The sequence below is a fragment of the Arachis ipaensis genome, chromosome B1 (assembly GCF_059453495.1).
Source record: "Arachis ipaensis isolate K30076 ecotype BB chromosome B1, ASM5945349v1, whole genome shotgun sequence".
Classification (NCBI taxonomy): domain Eukaryota; kingdom Viridiplantae; phylum Streptophyta; class Magnoliopsida; order Fabales; family Fabaceae; genus Arachis; species Arachis ipaensis.
The window spans coordinates 7,447,812-7,463,413 of record NC_142436.1 but is presented as its reverse complement, the minus strand read 5'-3'; the positions used below and the strand labels follow the sequence as shown (position 1 = coordinate 7,463,413).

The 15,602-nt window shown below is 27.3% G+C and overlaps 1 protein-coding gene across 1 annotated transcript; it reads right to left on the bottom strand.

Moving 5' to 3' along the window:
- Nucleotides 1–686: 686 nt before the first annotated feature.
- On the bottom strand, nucleotides 687–14,512 carry LOC107614769 (kinesin-like protein KIN-14F). The gene is made up of 18 exons (XM_088500940.1): nucleotides 14,394–14,512; nucleotides 13,913–14,124; nucleotides 10,866–11,029; nucleotides 10,183–10,326; nucleotides 9,153–9,536; nucleotides 8,094–8,162; nucleotides 7,768–8,004; nucleotides 7,593–7,674; nucleotides 6,808–6,903; nucleotides 6,536–6,715; nucleotides 6,338–6,444; nucleotides 5,679–5,857; nucleotides 5,067–5,231; nucleotides 4,722–4,975; nucleotides 4,263–4,426; nucleotides 2,319–2,525; nucleotides 1,543–2,168; nucleotides 687–1,087 (listed from the first exon to the last, which is right to left on the bottom strand). Exons 2-18 carry the CDS (start codon nucleotides 14,097–14,099, stop codon nucleotides 922–924), a joined length of 3,411 nt encoding a protein of 1,136 aa, XP_088357066.1. The 5' UTR covers nucleotides 14,100–14,124; nucleotides 14,394–14,512; the 3' UTR covers nucleotides 687–921.
- Nucleotides 14,513–15,602: the final 1,090 nt, after the last annotated feature.

Sequence of the window (15,602 nt, the reverse complement as noted above, 5' to 3'; positions counted from 1 at the left end):
AACAATGCTAGGACCAGCAATATTTGTGATTGGTAGCCATCAACTAGCCATTAATGATGATTTGATGGTGTGAGATTGGTGTGAGATATCATCCAATGACTCATTTCTCTGCTGGTTACATGCTGGCCAATATGCAATAAAATTGCTGGCCCTAGACTTTTCCTAATATAATTGTATTCTCCGTTAGTATTCTAATGACAGATACGTTCTCTACTGAGTTGCCATCTTTTCCAAAATAATAATTCTCTAGCTTGACATACATACATAGGATCTTTTAAGAGGGTAAAAATAAGAACAAATTTCGACTATTCAACTACATGGGGTCTTGTAATAACTTTAAAGGGAAAGCGGAAATTAAATCTCTCACTCTTACATATTCATATAAACTAAAATTAGCTGTATCTATATCTAGTAATGGTGTAAAAAGCACATGCATCTGCAGGACCAATATGCATAGTAATTGGCCCAACAATGAAAGATGACATTCATAATGATGATGATGATAATAATAATGGCGAGATATAGTTCATAGTTGGTAACTACTCCCAAACCAATAACTTCGGTGTCCCTCCCTCAAATAAGGAAAGGCACCATGCAGCTTTTAACTAAGATTATATTCTCACCGTGATGATCACGAGCATATAGCGTAGATCCTCGGGTAGAAAATTAAAGTAGCAACAAGTTGAAAAATGTAAATCATGCCACCATAATACTTCCTTTATAATATATGGTTAAAATTACAATGCATGCTCAAGACACAATAATATAGATAGGTGACACAAATTAATTAATTAGTCTCAAAAAACCTTCAAAGTCTGTATGAAATTATGTGATATAAAATTGCTGGAGTAGTATCTTCTGTACAAAAGTAAATAAATATATAAAAAGGTATATAGTATATAACTGATTAAGATGAAATCTTCATGATAAACCAAGAAACTTTCCACGTGGGGTAGATCTGCTCCTTCTAAATTCAGGCATGGTTACTGTCTTACTTGATTCTTTAGTATTACTACCTCCTGAACCACTCAAAAATTTGTTCTCAACTCTGCTAGCTGATAATGGTTCTCCTCCTTGCACCATTCCTCTGCATATGACAAAAAGGAAAAAAAAGAGGGTTATATTATTAACATTGAGACTAGTTATATATGAACATAATATTTCTTAAAATGAAACATCTAGGTACTGTTTTCATTGTGTATTTATACTGATAGAGAAAAAAAAAAGTGATGTTTGGATTTTATTAAACATATATAGAGACGGATAATAACAAAAAAATGAAGAGATAGAAAGAACATGGTTCTAAAAACCGATTCAAAACGGTCGGTCGAACAAAAAATAGATGACTATTGTAGAACAAAACTGCCACTAAATAAAAAAATCCGTTTTAAGCTAATTGAACTAATAAACCAATAGTTAAATCACTATAGATTGCAGAATACAATGGTAATTTGACAGGACAATTTTTTTTTGTTTCTAACTTTTGAAGTTAAAAAAAAATTAAACAAAATAATATAAAATAGAAAGTTCTAATAAGCATACCTTGAACCAAAAAGATTATGAGAAGTCCTTGGAAAGTTATCATGCATCTTGGTTAGATTTAAAGCGCCACAATCTGTAACAGATTCGGTAAAGCCAAGGCTATTTTCTGACTGATCTGAATAATCACTTGTTCTTGGTGACTCCAAAGCAATTTCACCAAATGTAGTAGTAGGCATCACCATATCATGCTTTTGATTAATCTTAAAGGGTGATAATAATTGACAATTATTATTCTTAGCCTTACCCTTATTATAATAATAATTATTATTATTGTTACCATCAACCTTAGTGATTTTTCTAATACCACCTTGCCTTACTACACTAAGTGCTTGCTTGAATTGTTCTTCTTCGTTAATTTCTTGATGAAGTTTCCTACTAGATGGGAATGGATGCTTGATGATTGGTTGGGTTTGGTGGTTATTATTGTTATTGTTATCTGCTGTGTCGATTTTGACCTTGATTTTAATGACTGATGAACCTCTTTCTGTGGATTGTGATCTCCTTATAACTGGAGGTGATGGAGATCTTCCTTTATGGGAATTAATATTTTCCATTTTTGCCATTGGTGAATCCAATGCTGAAGGGAACCTTGACCTTCTTTGCTTGCCCGATGAGCAACTCCTCCCCTGAAAATATTCAATTTTTCATATGCTTAAGTTATTGGACTCTTCGAATAAAAAATACTAAAATTTACCCCAAAAATAAAATTGAATTTTTCATACGTATAAGTTATTCAACTTTTCAAGTTAAAAAAAAATACATATGCATTGGATAACCTCAAAAGTTTTATCATCTGTTGGTGTTGGTCTCTGACAAGTCTCTGATTTCATGGTGGTGGCACTACTGTTTCCATATTTGGGCAAGCGATAAGGTGAAATAGCTCTTCCTTTCTGTGATTCAATGGCATTTCTAGAGTTATTCCCATTCTTCCATTGTTCAAGTTCTGTTTCCTTCCTTTCTAATGCCAACTTCAGACCTGCAATCTGCACAAATTTCCGGAAACCTTTGTATTAATTTAGATAAGGGAGACGAAAAGAAAATGGTCAAGAATTTATAATTAATAAATATTAAATAAAATAAATTTTGATTTTTTTTATTAATTTTTTTTAGTTACTAACATCTCTGAGAGAATGAATCAAGTAAATGCTATTAGATTTAAAATTAAATGATACAGTTCAGTAATCCAATAACTTCTCGAAAATTGAGAAATAACTCACACTTGTAAATTATGATCAAGAGTGGCAAATGGGCCTAAACCCGCCGAATCAGCTCGCATAACCCGCCAAAATAGGTGGGTTGGGCTGAAAATTTAGGATCGTCAAATAGCAAAAACTCGCCTAACCCGCACCGCTTAAACTACGGGTTTTGGCGGGGTAGGGCGGAGTTTCCCGCCGGGTTTAGTATTTTTTTAGTAAGAGGTATTTTTACAATTTTTTTGCCAAAACCCAACTTCCCCCAACCCAACTTATAAGAGAATGAAGATAAAAATTGAGTGTTTTGCATTATGTTTATTTTGTTTTAGAGACAATATTTATAATTATGTTTTGGATGAAAACTTGGTTTATAATTATGTTTATTAGATATTTATAATTACAAAGACTTTAATGTTTGTGAATATAAAAATTATAATTTCTTTATACCTTTAGAAATTATAATTGTTAAAAGTAAAAAATGGAAAAAAAAAATTATACCTTTATATATATTATTTAATAATTAAAAATAAAAAAAAAGGTATTTGGCGGGCTTAGCCTGTCAGCCCGCCAGTCCGCCGTTAGGCGGGGCGCGGTGGGATTCTGGGACTGCCTCACTAGGCGGGCGGGCAGACCAACCCGCCAAAAGACGGGCTTCTGACGGGGCGAGGTGGGGCAGGGCGGACTTCTCCGCTTGCCACCCCTAACTATGACATGTGCATAGTCTATCAAAAATGTTTGGTAATAAAAAATAATTAGCCAAAAGTAATTTAGATTTACTTTATTTAATATTTATTAATAAATATTAAATAAGACAAATTTTGACGATTTGCTTTTGGTTACCTAGCACGTAAAGCATGCCTTGTTGATATTTATTAGGAAAAATTTTAAGTATACCAGAAATATTGGTATTTTAGTTGTTTTAACAGTTGATCTTAATAATAAAAAATATATATAATATAGAAAAAATTTCAAGTGTATCGGAGAACACCGGTGTTCCAATTGTTTTAATTGTTGATTTCAATTAATATATATTATATATATTTTTTATAATTCAGATCAACTGTTAAAACAACTGGAACACCAGTATTTCAGGTACACCTGAAATTCTTCCTATAATATATTAATTAAAATCAACGGTTAAAACAACTGAAATACCAATATTTCCAGGACACTTGAAACTCTTCCTATCTATTAAGCTAATATTTAAAGTTAAGTTCATTCAATGTCATTTCTAATACGATATTAGAGTGAATTTGATTCAAATATTTTACTAATTTTTGAAAAATGAAAATTTATGTATAATTAATTATTTTAATATGAAGTTGATAGTTATAAATTTTTAAATATTAATTTAATCAAACATATTAAATTATCTAATAATTTTTTACTGGTAACGTCACATCAAAATAACTGTACATAAATCTTTACTTTTTCAAAATTAAGTTAATCTCGTCAATCTCATTTAGAATAAATGATATAAATATGTATGTTTGAGAAAACCTAAGAAAGTAAAAGAAGAATATGAACCTCTTCCTTTAGTTGTCGGATCTCTCCAGTTTCTTTGTTAGTTTGAGCAGCACCAAGTGAAATGGATGCAACCCTTTCAGCAAACTTGAGTGTGCTAAGTGTCTCCCCAATTGCATTAACCTCAGGACTTATGTGAACAAACATCAAAGTTTTTGCATGCCCACCTATTCATACAACAACAACAACAAACCAATAATACCATTCATACACTAAACACTCTTGACACCTGAATAAAAACACGAAAAGAAGAATGCTAGGTAAACAATGACAATTTTGAACAACATGAATAACTACCAATCAAATAAAAATATACTACACCTTAATTTAATACTACTAATTAAATTTAAGGTTAATTTACTCTTTTAACTCTATTAATTCACATTATTTACACATTGTTCAAAAATGTTGTTGATTATCTATACTTTTTCAAACAGGAATAACAATGTATATATTTGTTACCTAAAGAATCTTGTAAGACTTGTGTGAGCTTGCTATTTCTATAAGGAATATGAGGACTTTTTTGTGCAAGAGCAGAGATAACATCTCCAAGTGCAGAGAGTGACCTATTTATATATTGAGCCTCTTTTAGTCTTTCACCAACAGCTTCAGATTTATCAACTCTTTCACTTCCGGCCAGATCAACTAGGTGGAGACAACCACGAAGAATCGAATTCGAAACCAGTTCCACCCCTCTAACATGAACGGTTAGAACACTGCAAGAATCATCAAGTAATAGATGTGAAAAAAAAAAAAAAAATTTCCTGATGTGTCGATACATAATTAGATGGTTACGAAAAATTGTACCTGTGAGAACGGCTGCTTCGAAGGTTTAACGCAGTAGCGCCCACGGCGCGGTTCTTCTGACCGATTCTCATCAAATCAAGAACATCTTGGGTACAAGTGACTGGAACTATGAATGCATCAGGGACATTTAGACCATTTAGTTGAGAGTTGTTTCGTATATCTAATGTGAATCTTGTTAAGCAAGTAAACAAGTTGCAGTAGAACTTCAAATATTTGTTTTATAAATCTCTATAGTTTAATATTTTGTAATTAAACTCTTATATTTTGAATGTTACTGATTAAATTTATTTGAAATGGTTCAATTAAGTCTTTATAATTTAAAAGTTTTATAATTAAATTTGTATAATTTATCAAACTTCAATAGAGGAGTTTGTTTACAAAGTTTTTTGAACAAGAGATGTAAAGTTAATTATTAGAAAATATTTGTTATTTAATTTTTTTTAATGTATATTTTATACAAATAGTTAATTTGGAGTTGATTTTTTGTGTATACTTAATATGGTTGCTGCTAATAATATTGAAGCAAGTAATTAAAAATAGATTATTATAGTAAAAAATGATAAGTAGTATAATTAATATATAAGAAGGTAGTATTAATTTGTTGAAGGATATCTTCTATTAGAGGCATCAATGACTAACAAGTCTCTGACTTGTTCATTGTATATCTCAATCATCTGAACATAAACTTCATATTTTATGGCATTTGTTCTTTCCTTCGATATATCAAATAAGTCACGCAAAGCCCTATAGTTTACACCCCATGTCTCTTCATTTGTCAGATCAGGACCACTCTATACAACAACAAATATAAGACATGTCATGAGATATTCAAAACTTAATTGTAGTTGTGCCTAGATAAATCATAAGCTAGATGAATAAAAAGTAAATTAATAAATTAAAAGTTTAATTATTTTTCTGGTTCTATTAGTTTTATCGAATTTTCAATTAGATTTCTATATTTTTTTCTTTTCAATTAGGTCCCTATATCATATCAGATTTTGTAACTAAATCCTTACCATTTCAAAAATATTAAAATCAATTGAATATTCTATTAAATAAAATAGAATATTCAGTTAAATGTTAGACATATTCGTTTATTTAACGAAATATTTCATTAATTCCAATGTCTTTGTCACGACAGAAATTTAAGTCATTTAACTACAAAATCTGATATGGTATAAGAATTCAATTGAAAAAAATATATGAAAATCTAATTGAAAATTGAATAAAACTATACGGACCGACAGAATAATTAAACCAAAATTAAATACCATTGTATAGGTCTTTCCTGAGCCAGTCTGTCCATATGCAAATATGCACACGTTATAACCATCTAAAACAGACCTCACTAGTGGTTGAGTGTCACCATATATTTGCTCTGCAAATCATAAAAATAATAACAAATCCAAAATTTAAGGAAAAATAAAAAAACCTGTATATAATAAAATCATAATATATAAAATACATACCTTGTGTTATGGTTGTTCCAAACACCTTATTGAATGAAAATACCCTTCTAGAATCTTTGCCTTGCTTAAGGGGGTTCACAATCATCATGTCTCCATTTTCTCCAATATAATCTACTGTACACTCTCCATTTGATTGTCCTTGTAAGAATGGCCTCACTCTACAATACACCCTAATGGTTCCTATATAAAAAATAATTATTATTATTATTATTATGTTATAAGTAAAACATAGATATAAATGATCATAAAATTGATGATTATGGATTGTGTACCTTTGAGGTCTTGTATTTGATTATAAAGATTACGATTCTCCTCCAAAACTTTCTGATAGGAAGAGGAGCCCACTTCAAGACTCTTGATATGTTCCTCTGAGTATGCAACATAATGTCAATAACTAACAAAGCTAGAATGCATACTAAAAATTGATATATACACTAATTGGACATTTATACCCTTACTTGGAAGAAAATTCCTTGCTTGGTGGCAATTCAATAACGCAATTAATTTAATATTTTATTTTTATGTCACATATTTTATTTTTTTTACTGTATCATTTAAAATATATTGTATCTGTCCATGTTTATTTCTAAAAATTTTTTTGACAATAGACTTGTTTGGATGCCATTTTTAAAAAAAAAAATTTAGAAGATCTTTTACAAAAATAAAAGTAATTTTATATTTAGATATTTCATGTAAAAAAAAATTATCTATCAATTATGTTTAGATAAAATAAGATAAAAGTACTTTTTGTTCATTTATTATGTGAAAAACATATTTTTTAAGAAAAAAAAGATATTTTAAAACAAATATACATTGTAACTTCTCAAAAAAGATATTTTTTTATTTTTCTAATACTTTTACGTTTACTATTAGAAATTTGTTAAACATACTAAAAAAAATTTTTTTTCATTAAAAAAAAATATCTTTTTTTTAATTGATTTAATGGCACCCAAACAATCACAATATTTATCTTTGTTTTTATATTCTATTTTTATAATTAAAATCTAGTTAGACTTAAAAGTAAAATAAAATAGAATAAAAAAAAAAAATTGATTACCTAGCCTACTACTTTCTTGCTCCCATTCTGACTGAATTTGTTTGACCTCCATTTTTGTCTCTTCAAGAAAGTATTTCATTTCCTGAAGCAAGAGAATAACCCTTATTTCAGTGAATGGTGCTAACAATGTTAAATGAATAATTATAGTAAGTTCCACAATTATATATATATATACCTCAAGTTGCTTCTGTTGATTATTGATTACTTCAATATGCTTGGAGGAATAATTGCCATTATTATTATTGTTATGCCGAATATTTTCACGTTTACCACCACAAATGCAGAATTTGGAGAAATCATTTGATGCTAAATTACTTCTTTGATTAAGATATAGTGAGATAGCTTCTATGAACTCTCTCTTTGATAGGCATCCAATATCACCTTTCAGTATCTTCTTCAGGAAAAGTCCAAGCTGCCAAATTTTTAAAAATTGAGATATATATATTGTCAACAATATTTTAATTGTTAAGAACCAATATACATGGAGAAATTAAGAAGTACCTGAGTGCCTTGGGAAGTAAGCAAGGATGAGAAATCTTTGACTACCTTGCTAAGAAGGGTATCAATTACCTACAAATTGTCACCCATATTATCACCAATAACATTGCATGAACCATAACAATTTTATAAATCATACAAACTAAGAAATGTTTGTTGTACAAAATAAAACAAATTAAAAACTTTAGAGTAAATAGACAAAAATATATATATAATAGTTTGAAATGGTCAAAAGTACACACAAAATATCGCAAATATTAAAAGTATACTCGAAAAATTATTTTCGATGGACAAAAGTGTCATGTCATATTTTTCATATATATTTTTGTTCATTTATTCAAAACTTTAATTTCATCTTTAAATTGTAATTAAGTATGATCTAACATAGATTGTGGCCTTTTAGTATAATAGTCAACTTAGTTTTTAAAGAGAATAATTTTATCTAGAGAATAAACTAAATCGCGAAATAATGTCATAAAAAGTTAGGAGTTAAATTTAAGAAAAATGATAAGCCACTTTACACATATTTTTTTTGCACCCTATATTTATATGAATTTATAACATAAAGCATAATTATCAAAATTGGAGTGATAATATCCATTTCCTAAATTTAATTATGGATAAAGTATATTTTTTGTCCTTGAAGTTTGGTAAAAGTTTCAAAAATACCTCTAAGTTTTATTTTGTTTCAATTTTATCCCAAAAGTTTTCGATTTGCATCAAATATACCTTTGACGGCTAAATTTTCAAAAAATTTAAGACTAGTCTAATAATAATACATAAAAATTATACTTGATTTGCTTGTGTTGAGGGTTGTTCTTATAAAATTATTGTTGAATTAATCTTAAATTTTTTGAAAAAATTAGCCGTCAGGGGTATATTTGATGCAAATCAAAAACTTTCGAGACAAAATTAAAATAAAATAAAACTTAAAGATATTTTTAAAATTTTTATCAAACTTCAAAAACAAAAATTATACTTTACTCTTTAATTATTTCTTACAATCTCAAAGATGAAATCAATTAAGCTTTTTCTTTTGAAAAAAAAAAAAATCTTACCGACCATTGCATTGAAAGGCAGATCTTGAATGTGATCAGTTTCTCTAAGGTATGCCTGAAGAAGCCTGAGTCCAAAGTGATCAAAAAGGAAAGAGAGTGTGTTTGCAGTTCTTGCTTCTTGAATCAACAACTCTTGAGAAAGTTGAAGAAATTCTAACAAGTGTTCATATTGTGATGCCTCTATTTGTTCATCCAACAATGATTGATCATCAGCACTACTTTGATCACTTCCAATTGTGGATAATGAAGAAGGAGAAGACCTCTTTGGAAATGAAGTAATTCTCACAGTCCCACCATACTTCCATACTCCCTCTCCACCGGATAACTTCCATTCATGGTACCCTTTCAAACATAGAATGCAGTCTACTACTTTGTTTGAAGAACCACCCTGCATCCATGCTTTGAAACTTAATTGAAACACATACACATTTCATATTTTAAAAAAATTGTCTCACTATTTTTAACAGAAAAATGTTACAGGACTATCAGAATTTATTATTTTTTGTCATTATTTTTAATTATCAATTCATTTTTTTAGTCTAATAATTCAACAATATATTTTTTGTCTACACTTTTAAATATTGATAGTTAACTGCTGGCCAAAAATACTAAATTTTAATAGTTTAATTTCTAGTTTTATTTTTTTTATATTAAGGCAATATTAATTGGTTTTTAGTTTTGATAATGCTTTTATTTTAAATTTTATAATTAAATAAGTATTAATTATACATGTTTATTTATTTAAAGGTAATTTTATCTATTCACACAGTACAATTTTAAGAATGATCAAATTTTTACTTAAAGAAATTATCATTGAAGTAGAACTAATTAATATTTATTGAATTTTTAAATAATAACAATATAATTAAGTTTTCAATCAAACTAAATAAATTAATGTCAATAGTTTTAACTTTTAAGTATTGTATACTAAAAGAAATATATATTCGGTGAAATAGAAACTGAAGAATCAAATTAATGATGTATGTGAATGATTTCTATTATATATATATATAAGATAAGCTGGAAACTCCAACCTTCTCCAAATCAGAAGCTTCAAAAGTGAGAAGCTGCATATCTTTGACAGCCTCCAAAAAGTTTCTGACATTCTCAAAATATTGAATTGCAGAGTGGGCTGCGCCCTCTGCGCTTGGCACCGCAACCCCACCATTCTCCACCACCTTTAAAATCCAATGCAACATTAATATTTTTAGCTTATAATTACAGTAATTTATATTAAAAAAATTTAATACAATTGGTTTATGTAATTTTATTAAATTTATAATTAAATTTTTATATTTTTAAATTAAATTTTTATATTATTTTTAATTTAATAATTAAATTTTTTTGTATTAAAAACGTTAAAATTATTAGAATATTTCTATAAAAAATATGTAGTAAAAAATTTAATTAAATTTGTAATTAAAAATATTTTTAATTTATAAAAATATATTTAGTTAATTTTAATATTTTTATATTAAAAATAATGTAAAAACTCAATTTATATATATATATGGATCTATTTCTAAATTTAATAAAATTATAAGGAATAATAGAATAATTAAATCTAAAAGAAAAACAACAAGAAGTTCTTAGAAAATGCATGCAAATAAGAAAATTATACAAGAAAAGAAATGCATGTTAGAATAAGAAAAGCTTTAATGGTTGGATAAGTTTTTGATGTGTAGAAAAGATTTGATTAGAAGAGGTGAGAGAGTACTTTGTAAACAGCACGAGGGTGGACTTTGTTGAGGAGATTGCAAAGAATGAGTCCATTCCGAAGCGCATTGCGGAATTCTTCTTCTGAAGGTTCTTTTGGGAGCAATGCTTTTGCTGCTTCATCCATTTCTCTAACCCATTCTGATGCTTCGTTTCTCCTTGAAGCTGATCACTCATATATATTCATATCAACTCATTACTTAATAACACAACTAATTCTATTTTATCATCAAATATCCCTATTTATATCATTTTTCTATAAATAAATCAGTATTCTTCTTGCTTTTTCCTTTTGTATATGCAGAACAAAGAACGAAAATATTGAAAAAAAAAAAAAGTTAGATCGAAATAACGTTTATAGTTAAAAAAAATAGTAAAATCTTATTTTAAGTGGTTTAGATATGTAAAAAAAATAAAATAAAATATTACGAAAAATAAAAGTATTTAAGTATGACATAATTATACTTTTTTTATATTCTCTATGTATATTATTAAAATATTATTTATGTATAATCATTCTCAATGTAAATATAATGTATGTTAAAGTATAATGATATTATTTGATTCATGTAACTAAAACTAAATATAGTGAAATAAGGTTTTATTATTGATGTTATTCTACCAAGTTACATGCATGCATAGTTTTTATTTCTCGATTTAGAGTATGCCTATTTAATTTGTTTAGATGTTATCAATAAGGTCCATTTATTTATAGAGATAGGACATAAAAATTGGAATACAGAAATATATAATCGTGTTTGGTAGAAAAGATATGGATAGAAATAACGTGTCTAAAGACACTAAATTAGTATATTTTGTATCCATTTTAACAGAAAGAACACAGAAACACTAAAAAAGAATACAATTTATTTTTTATTTTTTTTATTATTTTTATTAATTTTTTATTATTATATTTTTTATTATTATATTTTTCATCTCAAATTTTTTAAATGAAAAAATGAGAATAAATTAAATTTTTATAATTTATTTTAGTTTTTCATCAAACAAAATATAAAAATACAAAAATTTATGTCTTTATCTTTTAATGTCTTATTTTATCCTATTTTCAGTATTTTGTCCTGTGTTCTGTTCAAAAACAAATGAACTCTAAGTGTAATCAACTAATTAATTGACCTATCTAGCTCCTTTGTTAAAAGTTCTCTTGTTTCTTCTTTACAACAATGCTCTTGAAAAATGTGAAAGTATCCTTGGAAGCAATGCAACTATATATCCAGTTGTCAAAGAATGTTCTTTCATGAAAAGAGTTGTAATAGTAATTTTTGGGAAACAGTTTTAATTAACTTTATGCAAGCTGATTTTTTCACACAGATTTGAAGGAATCAAGAAATTTTAAGCGGAGAGAGTTTTAATGTTTCCTTTTTATAGTCAAATAATTCAGATTCAATTTCAATTTCATTGGGTTTTGACTTTTTTCATTACTATAACTTGAGATTAGTTAAAAAGACCAAAGAAATAAATGACACCCCTCTAATCTAATCCTGTTTAATTACAGTTTCTTCAATCTCAATCAACAAAGATTAAAGTTAAAGTAGACAAACAATAATCATTTGTTATCACAATAATAATGTGGCATGCATCTTAATTAATTAGATAACACCAAAATTATTATATATGGCGTTTCTAGCTTTGATGAAGTGGCTTAATAGATAATGTCAAAGATTATATGCTCCAACAACATAATATATATATATATATCATCACACAAAATTTTGGACCCACACTAATATTATTTTTGTGGGGTATATTATATTACCCTTCATCAATCATCATCATGCTTTGCCATAACAATCTTTTGCTTCATCACAATATTTTTTTTCTTTTCTCTAACCAATGTTTGTTTAGTATATAGAACCAACTATTACTTTTTTGTTTTCTTCTCTTTTATTTATTTTTCTTTTATTAAATAAATGGGGTCCATGCAATGATTTGGTTGACCAAAAGAAAAAGTAAAAAAAAAAAAAAACAAATAAATTACTTTAAAAGAACAACATGAAATTTGTTTCTTTTCTTTTCCACGGGGTCATAAGAACCTAACATCACACCAAGAATTGTGCCTCAACTCAAGCATCTTTTTCCCACTCATTTACTTTTGATAAAGAATTATATCACTTTTTATTTTTGGAGTAGGAACTACACCACAATAAAAAAATAAAAAATTAAAAAGAAAAAAAAATAGCAATGAGGATAAACAATTTTCTTTGGAAAATTACTTGTACTTTTAAAATGGTCCTGTTAGAGAGGCGACAAAAATTAACTAATAATCAACAAATAAAAAATTTGTATGTCCAAATTAAAAATTCAAAGATTACATATCCAAAATTTGATCCCTTTCCAAATTAAAATTTTATACAATTAACTAATTAAGTTCGTTGTGTTGTTTGCAACTCAGTACATGCAAGAAGTGAGTAATACTATTAACAACCAATTTAATTTAAGAGTTAAAAATAAAAAAAATAATTATTAAAATAGAAATTTCATCTTTAAAGACAATAAAATAGATGTAAATAATTTAGCGTATTTATAAACATAATTTCTGTTTCCATTTCACTAGCTATGAACTCTCATCATGATCTCTTTAAACTTAATAATAACAAAGTGATATAAAGTTCAAAATACTACTATAAACAGAGAATAGTTCTTCGGCCAATGTAATTTTATAATAACTAATAATAGAAGAAATTTTAACAAAATATGTTCAACTCAAATAACAAGTTTTTGTATTTAATATGATGTTAATGTTTTTTCTAATTCTTATTTATATTAATATAAATTTGTTTAACATCATCATTGATAATTAATGCATAAAAACTATTCTCTTATAGGCATTTCTTATATCTTCTTATATAATCACATGGAAATTATTTTTAGAAGTGCAAGAAATATATATGTAGTAACCTTTTTTTTAAAGGCATTTTATAAACCATAGGATATTAATTTAGACATTAATTAGTATAGAATGATGTATGAATAAAATAATTAAAAGGAGACAATTGATTAATTAAGTGATATATGTATGTAATTAATTACCTGCTTCCTCTGCCTTTCTTTGAGCCAATTCATGATCATTGAAACTTTCCTCTAATATTGCTATGGCATTCTTTGAAGAAGCTTCATTATTATTATTATTGTTGTTGTTGTTGTTAGGAACCAAACCCTTCAATCCTCTCTTTGAAGGAGAAGTGAAAAATGGATTATGGAAGCTCTCTTGTGGCATCTTCAATAAATTATTCTCCTCTTCTCTGATACATATATATATATAGAACCAATGTAAGGATATGAAATTAGATAAATAGAATTTGTATCTATATAAATAAATCTACCAATATATGCATGATAGTAATGTATATATAGAATCAAAATTAGAATAGTTATGCATTGTGTTTGTGATTGTAATGTATATAATCAAGGGAAAAAATAATAAGAGAAAATTGAGCAAAAGAAAAAATTTAGATATATAAGACTTAATTATGATGTTTAAAAAAAAAAAAAAAGAAGATAAAAGTGGTACCAGTATGTGGAAGAAGAAAATGAAAGCTAAGATAGAGGAAACAAGTGAGAAGAAGCTTATTTATATGTTGAATGCTTGGCTTCAATGCTAATGTTATAGTGATATAGTGGTGATGTGAGTGAGAGAAGAATTTTCAAATGTGATCAACGATTCAACGCTATTCTTTTTAAATATAATATTAAAATTAGTAAAGTGAAAAAATAAAACATTTTTTTTATATAAAGAATAGTATAAGACTTAAACTAAGAATCAAATAAGATAGCAATGAGTTATAGCTCAAATGGCATAGTCTCTCCATGCTCAATTAAGAGGTTGCGGATTCGAGTCTCCTATCTTTGGTAAAAAAAAAAAAATCAAACAAAATAATATTTAATAAAGAATAATAATATATAAGATATTTTACTGGAGATAATACGCTAATACTTTTTTCTGTTATCATAACTACTCAAATTTAAACCTTTTAAATTCTTGTTTAATTAATATTGTTTATATTAGTAATTATTAATTACTCTTTAAAAACCAAAGGGTTAAAATCTAAACAAAAAAAAAAGTGAGAGAAAAACTAATAAAAATTGAATAGGAAAATAGTAAAGAACAATTAAAACCTTTTGACTAAAAGATTAATATAATGAACATGCTTATTGATAGCACTGATTTCAATTTAATTTGGTTGGTGGTTTCTTTAAAACTGCATATATCATGGATGAAGACTAACGATTCTCCCTCTTGAAATTATATGTCCTTTTTCTTTTGTTGAGATTGCTGCAACGTAACTTTTTATGAATCATTAAGTAAGATAGTTTTATTGTTTGTGTTTATAAAACTTTTAAAATGATAAATAATTTTTTTTTGGAAAAAAGAGTTCAACACTCTAGTGGAGCAAGTACAGATATGCAAGGGACATAAAATTACAACAACTTCTATGTCATCTCCGGCATAGTCATCGACAACTTGAGTTATCTATCACACCACTCTGTAGCACGTGTAAACGCTTGATCCACACAATCTGCAACTCCTGTTGTCTTATTATGAAATATAATTTCGTTCCGTCTTAGCCAAATAATCCATATTACTGAGAAGAATTCCACTATCCAACTCTTGCGTTGCGCCTTTTAACTGGCATATATCTCCAACTCTCAAAGTGATCTTTCAAATTACCAGGAGCAGTCCACTCCTGTCCAAATGATGATACCCATGCACACCACACCT